Genomic DNA, 12,171 nt, shown 5'->3' on the forward strand with positions numbered 1-12,171 from the left:
CACACACACACACACACACACACACACACACACACACACACACACACACACACACACACACACACAGGGACCATTTCAGCACTGCATGTAGTGTGATCAGGAAAAAAAAAAAAAATGTGTAAAAATAAAAGGCAACATGGAAACAAAAAGACAAACTAAAGTAGGTTCAGTGGAATTCTCTGAGCATTTTCAAGTAAACACAAAAAATAAATAAAAGAATGTATTGTGATGAAGTGGACCCAATAAAGACATAATGCACTGTTCACATTAGCTTTGCTCGTTGCGGTAAAGCTACACACTTAAAAGGGCATCATCTCCAGCCGTAAACAGTGTGACGTGTCCCTCGCGGCTGTATCATGAGGAGGTGGAATGTGCTTCCTAGCTTTTGCCAGCCGTTTTTGGTCTCTCCTCATCAATCACTCCACGTCAGCACACGCTGGACCTCGTAAAGTCCCAGGATCACTAAAGCGTGATCAAAAACACATTCCACTTCCAGGATGGAGAGGCTTCAAATCTTCCTGTAGCTCTCTAGACAGTTCCTGTCGGGAGCAATACAACCCGTGGGCCAGCGGTGGAACCAGGCAGAACACAACGAAACGGTTGGTTGCTTGATAATCCTCAGCATCATGGCATCACAAACCCCTATCAACAGAGAGCCAATTCTTTCAAATGTCATTAAATAACTCACTCATACTCTCTCTCTCTCTCTCTCTCACACACAAAAAAAGAAACTTTCATTGTTGCAGGCTCTTGTGCTAACATTAAATCACTGAATGTCTCATCTAATGCAGCTGGACACATTGTAATGATGTGGCTTGGCAAACGGCACGGCAGAATGTGCTTCTAAATCGAGACAGAGATGTTGTTTCTGATTTCGCTATTGATGCCAGCTGGCAGCTTCATCTGTTCCGAATCAAAACGGTGCGCAGCCACCTTCACCAGACACGGTTTATGGCCATCGCTCACTAGCAGTGTTGCTCAAGAGGCACAGGCAAGAAGGACATTGTTTTAGAAAAGGTTGCCACACTGCGACGACGTGTGCCTGGAGGGCAAAGATAACCGCGGTTTCAAATGTCAGTTTCGCTTGCAGAAGCCGCAGCTCAATTGTTAAGGCAGGAAATTAGGGCGGAATACAAAAAGCTTATCTCAGTGCAGCTACTTACTGTATGTGTAATAGATTCCTATACACTCTAAGACACACAAACACGCACTATAATGATTGGAAACCATGCGAATAAATACAGTGAACTTGGTATGTTGAGGCGCGATAAAACACAGCAGTCAAGACAGCATTACATGGTAACACTTTACTTTATATCACCCTATTTAGCATTTTAAGACAGCAAGTACACATTTAATAAATGGTTTATAATTCACTATAATGTAATTGTAAGCAGATAAGAGTTTATTAAATGTATTTGTCCACAACATTAACTCCTCCTGTGGACACCCGTAAGTGGAGGCTGCTGTTTTAACAGATAATGAATGGAAATATAGTGACAGGGTTGTAATAATATAAGTCTTATTTTTATTTATAATTGCTGACTAACACTACACTTTTAAACATGTCCTTAAAGCTGCTTACAACTATAATACAGTGTGTTATAAACCATTTATTAAAGTTATACTGCTTATAAATACTAAATAGAGAGACTTAAAAAGGTAAACAATGCTGCTGACTGAAATCACACACTAAATGACTGTGTGCCACAACATATCTCTGTAGTGACGGTTAGTCGCATTAGGAATTTCAAAAACTACCTAACAGCATTAGTATTAACACAAACAATAAGTCAGTGGCACAATTAATTGTCCAATCACTTGTGCATATTTTGTGCTCAATATCGTGGTTTTGCAAGGTTTGCTGTTGTTAAAGGAATAGTTTGACGTTTTGGGAAATGCACTTGTTTTCTTTCTTGCCGAGTGTTTGGATGAGAAGATTGATACCAATCACATTTCTTAAAATGGTATCAATCTTCTGATCCAACTGTCTGCAAAACAGTGAAGAGTATTTCTCAAAATGTCAAACTATTCCTTTAATGAGACGCTGACCTGACCTTAAAAAGTGCGTCTTTACCTATGAATCTATTTTTGCTAGTTTCCAAAACTAGAGCACATTTCCCCAACATGAAGGCCATGGTGAGAGATTACTTTTCTAATTAGACCATCAGGCTGATAACATTTGAGGCTCTCTGATCTAAACAAAACTTAAATGTCAATCAAAACATATCTAAAGACTAAATACTCCTCATATTTTGGTTAGGATTACATTATGCCGTGTGCTGTATGTGCCTAATGAAAGAAGTCGAAGTGCAAGATGGCAAATGCAGGCCTACAAAATGCAAACACGCACATTAGCGTTCAACTCCATACACATCAACTGAACATTAGTCAACCTTCATGAATCTTTTAGTGAAAAACCATCATAAGAGTGTGTTAGTGCTGCTTAATAAAATGTGTAGTAGTGTTGTAGAATGTAGCATATTTCAGTCAGGCATGATGATCCAATGCTGTTGTAGTAGCTGTCTGCAGCATCACTCTGTCCTGAAGACCAATAAGTCAGAAATGGACAATCAAAAGGCTCTGAAACATATTTGGCAACAACTCCTCTAAATCTCCAGCTTCACAAACTGTAGTGAAAAGACACTGCCTCTGTAGAGGGAGTTCATATCCTGGTCTCCTGCTTCAAAATTCACACAGGCACTTTATCCATTGAAAGAGAGGAATCTGTATCAAACTGTAACGTCTGGAAGACTTGGTGCAAAAAAGGCTGTGTCCATCTGAATTTCTTTTCAAAAAGGGAATTTTTAGGGTTGTGGGGGGAATTCCAACAACACTGACTTTTGCTTTGTTATTCTGTAGAAGCTTCCACACAATATTAACAACCAACAAAAGAAAAAAAACATTGGGACTGTTTATGAAAATCACTCCTCTTGCAAAGTACCACGCTGAAAGTCAGATTAGCAGGAATTCCCCCTTTAACGCCCTGGAAACTGGGTGAAGGAACATTATCTGCCAAGTAAAGCCAGGTAGAAGGCACTGAGAATTTTTTTTTCATGCTGCTCCTTCAGACGTGAACTGAAGGCAAAGATGATCTTCGGGAGTCCACCGCTGGTCAGATCATACTTTGTTCACCAGGCTTTGGCCACAGTTGCTTTTCATGGCTTACTAGTGTTAACAGTACAGGCAAGCCCTTAGACTACAACTCTACTCAAAGCACCTTCTACGCTTCAGTGGAAGGATGGAGTAGCAGTGTGTGAGTCCAGTGAGGTTCTGGTCTGCCTTTAGCGTTGTTAAATACTGAGGGCCAAAATGCAGTGTGACTCGGTGTTGCTGTGGCGAAGCGGGGAGGGGGTCAATGAGGTATAACAGCGACCCGTGGGGTTGAGAGGTTGCTGGGTGCTCAGGAGGGCTGGCGTGGATCTGATTGTGCTGCAGGAGCAGAGTGGCTGAGAAGATGGAGTCAGGTCTCAAAGTACTTGTATATGGCTGTGACATAAGTCATGACACTTTGCCAGTCTGGCCTCTCTGTGTGCACCATCTCATTTATATCCTGGAAGAGAGAAAGAGACAGTTAAGGAGGGGGTGGGGGTGTGGGTGGGGGGACTGCTAAACTAAAGTTCTGTCCCACTAAAAGACAGTATTTTCTAGATTAAAAAAAGAACGATAATAATAAATAATACAATTCACCCTCTCTTAATTCAACAAGATAATTTATAATTAATTTGGAGAATGTACGTGGCAACAATGGAACAAGCCCCATAATAACTACTACTATCTAATGGAGTAATCTCCACCCACTGATGGACTCAAGTTGAGGCTCAAAGCTGGACTAAAGGACAATGTGTGAAGAATCATGTCCCGACATGGTCTGGAGTTTCCCTTTCATACATGTAGCACACAACAGGAGATTGTCCGTATCAGACACAATCTCACTTACTGAAAATACTCTGTCTGGTTTAGACGAGGGGGTGGCGACTTGGTAAAACATGCAGCACAAAGATTATGATGCGGATTACACTGCGTCACAGAGCCAGTTCGTAATTTGGTCATAAAAAAGACAAGTCTATCAAGTCAATCAACTGGAATAAATCTAATCTTCTTCTGTTGAACAACAGACAGGCAACAACAGCTATTAGAGATACAATACCAACCCAAAACAAAATTACATATTTAGGCATCACCATTCATGCATCGCTACAGCGAGTTGTCCAGGACAACTATGAAACTATACTAAGTAGTGTTCAAAGAGATCTGTCTCATTGGTCTGCGCATCACTACGGTCGAGGATATCAGATGTTAAAATGAACATAGTTCCTTGTGTGAATTTCTTAAGTACAATGATCCCCTTACCCCCACCAATGAATTTCTGGAAGAAACTTTATACCGTAATTTGGCGGTATATTTGGAATAATAAACAACCTAGGCTAAAATACTCTACCCTCCAACGTACCACAAACAGGGGAGGCCTGGCCCTCCCCAACCTTAAAGTTTACCACAGAGCCTTTCAGCTACGGGCCCTCAGAGTGTGGATGGACCCCTCATCCACACACCCATGGAGAGAAATAGAGCAAAACCTCACTGGTCTAAGACTGCAAGACTTCGCCTTTACAGGGGTGTCCAAAAAAAGTGTATGCTAGCCTATGGCCCCTATTATCACCAATACACTGACCAACTTTAAACAGGTCAAGGAGCAACAACGATACACCAATAAGTGGCATTTGTACACCCATTTTTGGCACAACATGCACTTAATGTCTGGTAACAAACCTTTGGTTTATAACCAGTGGAGTGAAAGAGGTATTTATACTCTACACCAGCTATTCAATGAGGAAGGTATGTTAAGTTTTGAAAACCTGAGAGCTAGCTTTGAGATCCCTAGGACATCCTTCTTCCTTTATCTTCGCTTAAGATCAGCCCTAAAACGTTATGGAGTACCATGGGGGAAGAGTCTTGAGACCCACCCAATTATTAAATGGCTTGTTGATTTTCCTGCGAGAGGATTAGTGTCCAGGATTTATGCTAAATTAATACAAGCATCCGTGGGAGAACTCGCAATAGTAAAGAAATGGGAGCGAGAGCTGAGCCCGGACGAGAACATAATTAATTGGGAGACAGTTTGAGTCCCGTCAAAAGCCCGTCGGGACGCTAAAATGTCCGGTTTACACCAACCACTATGACATTGTCCAGGTTGCCCGCAATTACATAAGTGGTCTGCGTCTGCATAATCTGTGCAGCCAGCGCTACAATGTATATTTGTAAACATTGTTGCAATACCTCTTCTTATCGGTCTCGTTTTATCCATAGACAGTATATAAGAATGGACCAACAGATCCCGTTGCTCTGGACGGAGACCAGTGAAGGCTATTAGAAGCACTTTTCCGGTGATCGCCAGCTTTACTGCACAGCCTCCAACTGAGAGAGACAACGTAAATGTGACGTGAGAAATCTCAATCATTCCCAATCTTACAGAGATGGAGAGTGTAGGTATATGTAAGGAGATAACATTGGCACAGGCTAATTATTGCTAACTAAAATGCTAGTTAACATTAGTAATTAAGCCTAAACAACTCATTTAAGTCGAAACTGCCTGCAAGCTTATCCTGTACTATACGGTAATTCCTCTACTATGTGACACAATCGTTAGCCTATTTTTACAAAAACGTCTGCTACGGAGCCATAACGTGAGGTACAAGGTAATGGAGCCTTTTATACATTGTTGTGTTTCTTTAGAACTAAACAATGGACAAATAGAGTCTTTAAACGCTTCAGATGTAAAGTTATTCGCAGTCAAAGTGACATCAAATGAATGCTAGTCAGTGGAATGCTAACGGGAGGTGATGGCTTTGTAGCATCAAAATGGCGCCATAGGAGGTTCGAGTTCTGAAGCGAAGTTTACCCCGCCTTGGTTTTAAAGCTTAGGCCTCCTTCACACTGTTAACAGGTTAGAGCTTTCACACTGCCTGCGTGACACGCCCGTCTCAGACGCAGCTCGAGCCCTGCCGAAAACGCGTGCATGCTAGAAATAGGACCGACGCCTATTTTTCACACAACACGCAAGCGTGTTGAAAGCGTTTCCAGGCAAAATAGAATACGAAAAGATGTTTGTGTGTCATTTTGACACAACTACATATTAATAAATGACATTTTGATGTTTGAAAGTCTCTAGGTTTTGACATAAATGCACACCGTGTAATTTAATTCATTTTGAATGCTTTAATTCTGAAAAATAAAGCTTGTCCCAAACGAAACTCACTCAATATCTTTTAATATTATGCCTTAGATACTATGTAGGCTACATACCAAGAAAATTCATGACTATTAACACAGAGACACCATTATGTTGTGAGCAGTAGGCCTACGTGTGCTGTTGGCAAAATTGTGTCTAATCTGTCTGTATCTATGTCTGATCTGGGCTGGCACGTTTCACGTTAAAAAGCGTGTGCGTGCTCAAGCAGTACGGTCACGCGCAAAGTGTCCTGGTTTTAGTTCCGGGATATCTGGTCACCCTACTCTAGTTAGACATTCTCGTTGCAGTCTTTGTGTAAATCACCCTTCTTTCTTTACCCTTGGATGTTATTTTTTCCAGTTTTGCACGAGCCGACAGAAACGTCATCAACACGCCCCCTCGCTTGCTGTGAATTCTCCTACGTTGGGCTCTATCGGATGTTACACAGACTTTGTACTAAGTAGACAGCAGGGTAAAGACCGCCTGATGTCCGATCCAACTGATTCGGAAATTTGCGTACTCACATACAGCTCCTCCTCCAAAATAAGTTCAGGTTTGCAGTGCATGTGTGAAAGGAGATCTAGTTAGTGAACCTTTAGTCATGTTTTGTTGTACCAACATAACAAAATTGTCTATTACAAGGCGGAGTTATGTGCTGGACTATTTCTTGGCCGAATGACTTTCGGAGACCTGTTTCGGAGACCTGCTGCAAACAGCGGAGGCTCCATGAAGTCACAGCGCTAGTTTTTGTACTGCTGTTGTGCAAGTGAATATTGTTACTTTTACTTTGCACAGACCCAAGCAAGCTGATTCCCTGTTCCCAGTCTTAATGCTAAGCTAAGCTAACCATCACATGGCTCCCTTTACCTTACAGAAATGGGAGTTGTATCAATCTCACTCTCAACAAGAAAGCGAGTAAGCTTATTTCCCTGCTGCGTAAATTTAAAGTTGGGAAAATAATTTTACTCCACACTGTCTGACAGTATCATATATGTTTTTGTATCAACTTGTTCCAAGTCTTCATTGAGGCTATATAATGTTCACATTGAGAGACATTCTGTGTATTCAAACTCAAGAATATGTGGGGGTTTTGGTTGAATGTTTCCATCAAATGGAAATATTCTCAATGTTTTGAGCATCATTTTATACACACAGTTGAGGTTTATGAGATTAAAAGCAGAACTATAGACGACACACTTTACTTCTGCAGAACATACTGTAGTTCATCCCTGGTAAATGATTAGAGCAATGTAGGTGGTTGAAATGTATTTATATTACCGTATGAGCTAGGGGAGCATGTCAGAATAGAATGGAAAAAAATAACTATAGCGTCAAGATCAATATAGGGGACAGGCACATGTGAGTCAAACATAAAGCCTTCTAAAAAGAGCAAAAAGAGAAAGAAAACCCATTCCCTACATACATTTTTCTGTGCACATTCCTCAGAGCATACATAAATTCCAAATTATGGCATTTCAAATCTGACCCAAAGTTTTGCTATACACCTTTTTTACACTAGGAGTACAGTTTTCCATTATTTTGGTATATATGTATTTTAGGGCTGTCAATCGATTCATTTTTTATTTAATTTCTGCTCAAGGAGCTTTGTTTCTGCTAGCCATCCACTCCAGTTTATGGATGTATTACTGTAACCCCTCTCGTTCCACCCCACGTTAAAAGGAAATTGCGTTAACTAATAACCAGTTAATGCGTTAATTTTTACAGCCCTAATTTATTTTAATAAAGTAATTTCATATCGGTATAAAGCTTACCAAAGTGCATTTGATGCCCACGCTCTCTGCAGCCTGGAAAGCTAAGGTGAAGTTTCTTCTCTGAGAAAAGAAAAGAGTCAAAGTCACACTTGGTGAAATACCATGTTTAACTATGATAATGATAGAGTGATGATGGCTTAAAGGTGGAGGCTTTCCCCGCAGCTCTACTTGCCTTCTCCTGGCTGGTTAGCTCCTGGTAGGGGATGTGTGCAGGCAGGTAGGTGTGAAGCACAGCGCAGAAGGCCAGGCCATCATTCCAACTGCTGCTGAAGTTTGTGATATCAATGTTCTGAAAAACAAAGCAACGACGATGCACTTCAACTCTGATTTAACTCGACGGAGCATTTACAGTCCAGGACAACAACAACAAAAAAATCAATGGAAAACCAATTCCTGGGCCTTATCTGAGCTAAGAGGGTACAAAATTTTATCCCAGGTCATGAATGTCAGTGCTTTACAGCTTTCAACAATAATATGATCACAATAAATTCAGTTGTCATGGAACCATTTAAAATGATTAAACCGCAGAGAACAGCAGGCCTGATCAGATGACATTTAATGGGATTTTATACGAGTTGTCAACATTGCTCATCCATATCACATTTATCATCTTTTTCACCATCAACTGCTATCTGACATTTGCAGGGGCTGTAAATCTGTGATTCCAAACAACCACTAAGGTTATATGTAACTTGATGCTCACGTGTCACAGCTATAATCTGAATAGTACAAAATGATTCAGAGAAAGCCTCATGTTTTTGTCAGTTGGGTAACTCACAGGATGTGTTAAATGTTGCAGACTTCCTGTAGAGAACCTAAGGTGTCATGGTAACCATAAGCTACATCTGTTAAAAGGGGTAAACATCACTTCAATATGGCAAGTGACTCTTGACACACCTGTTGATTGTCATTTTAAGCCCAGTCATTTCTAGGTCAATGCTTTTACATTTATCCTCTCTGCACGCGTTTAGACAGGCGTTCTTTGATTCGAGTCAACTGAGTCACTGCAATCAACAAATAAGACCTACAAGGAGAGAGCAGTCACCACGGTGCTACGTATCCGCAACACCACCACCACATTAGACTGAAAAGAAAGACAGGGAAAGTAAAGCTGCGAAGATTAGTCAATTAACTATTAAATGATTCGCCACTACTTTGATAATCGATTAATCGGTTTGAGTCATTTTTTATGAAAAAAAGAAGTCAAAATTCTGTGATTCCAGCTTCTGCAATGTGAATATTTTCTAGTTTCTTTACTCCTATGACGGTAAACTGAATATATTTAAGTTGCGGACATGACACTTGAGGCCGTCATCTTGGGCTTTGGAAAGTACTGATCCACTTTTTTGACCATTTTCTGACATTTTATAAACTAACAACTAATCGAATCGAGAAAATAATCAACAGAGCAACAGACAATAAAAATAATCTTAAATTGCAGCCCTGAAGGAAAGGGACACCTTCACTCAAAAGAGTCAAAGTTATGATCCTGAAGATTTTCATGAACTCAATCCCTGTTTTTGACACTACTTGTGGTTGGCACTTGTATGAAATAGTAAAGTATTTACATTTTGTACTTGTGCTAAACGAGTGTTTTCTGCCTCCATAATTCTGGGAACTGTAGTATTAAACTGTACTTGCTGTTACCACCAGTAACCACAGGAGTCACCAAATCAGGAGTGAAATCCCAAGGATTATAACTGTGATGCACTTGGTCATAGTCACAGCTCAGCGAACTGCTACATATGACGTGCTTGCTCAGGGACAGTTCAGCAGACAGGGTTCAGCAATAGACCTTTTTCACAGCAGACATGTTGATGTCATAGTAAGAAAAGCACAGGTGTATTCAAAACCATTACTGATGGCTGCATTCCACCTAGGAGAGGCCCTGGTATTGTGCATGCTGACTCACTGAAATAGCTTACTGGGACACTTGATGGAATTGAGCCATTGTTAAGGTTATCAATTTCAGCTGTGCTTTTCCTAATATGACAAGTCAAAATGTCTGCTGTGAAAAAGGTCCATCCTATTTTCTCACTGTCCAGTCATAAAATGATTAGCCTGTTGACAATATGTACTCGTCTAATAGCAAAAATAATAACAATCAACTCTGATTATTATAAATGAATAAGTTCACATCCTTTTCATATTTTGCAAAATTCATTAATTAACATTTTGATATTAGTGAACGTCCGTTACATTCACGCCATTGCGAAATGAGTTGCTACAAAGAGAAGAGAATTAAGATTATCAGCTCCACAAAACTCTCTGTATTTCTCAGTTTGGCTATGTTCAGAAGATTGTGTCCTCCGGCGACAGAAACTCGAGTGAAGATAACTACCTCTTCTGAAGAGTCCATATTTTTTTAATCCTCCCTGTCCTCCTTGGCTACGTAGCAACTGCGTGGAGGAGGGGTGGGGGTGAAGCGCGTTCACGGAAGGTTTGTATCATGTGGATGCACCAACATAATTGTTGTCATTACTCAGAATTCCTCATGGGGGAGACAGAAATTACTCACTATAGCTTTAAACTAAGCACCCAAACAGACATAATCAAGTTCAGAAATGTAGTACAAGATAAATAAGTAGTAGTTTCTTATTTACTTTATCATAACATCCTTCGATCCTTCAGACCCAACCAACACTTACTCTAGTGGCGTCACTTTTTACATTCATTTATCAGATTTCACTCCGCTCCCTCTGGAGCCACAAAAGGCATTATATAATCGGTTTTCACATAATATGCAGTAGTACTCTCCAACACCTTTAAACAGACTATAATGTGTAAAATTGAGTTAAGCAATATTACACGAGAGGGTGTGATTTAACATCATTATTGGCACGGCAGTGATGCGGCTAGGACCGAGGCTCATTATACATACAACAGTACAAAATAAAAGATACACTCAAACTGTATTCACATTGTGGGACAATTTGTAATCCCTGTTTCGTCAGCCTATAGACTGTATATAAAAAGAGAGTCAGCCAGTCAACTTGAGCTTACGTTTGCTTTGTAGAGATAGTGGGATTTCCCAAACTGACAAAAATACCGCACAAATACACTAAAATGCTTTGCTAGCTAAATCTTGTTGTTACTAAGATATCTGCTGATATAAATATTTTTCCTTAGACAGATTTAGCTGCTATACATCCGCAAAATTCACATGTAGGCTATATGGCGCCGTGTCAACGGCACAGCTGATGTGATCCAAACATTTCCAATATGTCAACACCAGAGCGTTGTTATTTAATCCCATGAATCACTTCATATAAATATTATATGTTGTAATATTTTCCACTCATTCATGATATATTTTCATTAATAAAAATGTTTCAAAAAAAGTTTTTGTAGGAGTATGGTGTGCTATCCATAGACTAACAATGTTTGTTATTTAGTGCCAAAGCCACCGGAGAAGAGTTATAGTTATAGACACTTCATGTGCAATCAGATCAGCTCGTACTAGGGTTGCACGATATTGACATAATGTGATATTGTGTTAGATATTCATTTCTATATTTTTAAACATATGTAAAATTACAAACATTATGGGAAAACGCATCAAAATAGATTCTTAAATTAAACAAGTTTTCTTACAACACAAAGTTTGAAATGAAACATGATCATTATAGTGTTCGAAAACAACTAAGCCACACAGCCAACGGATGGGACGCAGCGCTCCACAAAATTAACAAAATATTGCATATTTATTGCAACACTTTTGATATAATATTGCAATAACGATATTGAGGCAATATATCTTGCACCCCTAGCTGGTACCTTCTAGAGACCCACCTGATAACCCTCAGTCTTCTTCTGGCACCACTTTAGCAAAGCATTTCTCTTGGAGCCTCCATACTCTCTAGCCAGTGCTGACAGCGGGTCCTTTCTCTCTTCTCTGTAACAGACACACAGAAGAGACATGTAAGCAAACACGCTGCCACAGTCTTAAAAGATTTACCATGTCAATGAGGCGAACCGGTTGCATGGTAAGCATGTTTGCTTAGTGAGCTAGGAAAGCTGTCATGGGCTGTATGTTTCGTCCGGAAACCAATCACAACTAGGGTTTGACAAAGGTGATGTCACACAATCAACTGACAGATTACAATCACTGACGAGAATGAAAAACCGAGACACTGACTTTAAACGGGCAGTGTGAGCACATTTGCTGGA

At 40.2% G+C, this 12,171-nt stretch overlaps 1 protein-coding gene across 4 annotated transcripts in view; it reads right to left on the minus strand.

The window, feature by feature from the left end:
* Positions 1-409: 409 nt before the first annotated feature.
* specc1la (sperm antigen with calponin homology and coiled-coil domains 1-like a) overlaps positions 410-12,171 on the minus strand; it is a 35,030-nt gene continuing 23,268 nt past the window's right edge. For all 4 annotated transcript variants that reach the window (XM_028577667.1, XM_028577666.1, XM_028577665.1 and 1 more), the window contains exons 14-17: positions 11,794-11,896; positions 8,174-8,290; positions 8,002-8,061; positions 410-3,553 (exon numbers count right to left, since the gene is read on the minus strand). In XM_028577667.1, the coding sequence (XP_028433468.1) occupies positions 3,464-3,553; positions 8,002-8,061; positions 8,174-8,290; positions 11,794-11,896 (370 nt within the window). In that variant the 3' untranslated portion in view covers positions 410-3,463. The remainder of the gene's footprint in view (positions 3,554-8,001; positions 8,062-8,173; positions 8,291-11,793; positions 11,897-12,171) is intronic.

The sequence above is a fragment of the Perca flavescens genome, chromosome 5 (assembly GCF_004354835.1).
Source record: "Perca flavescens isolate YP-PL-M2 chromosome 5, PFLA_1.0, whole genome shotgun sequence".
NCBI lineage: Eukaryota > Metazoa > Chordata > Actinopteri > Perciformes > Percidae > Perca > Perca flavescens.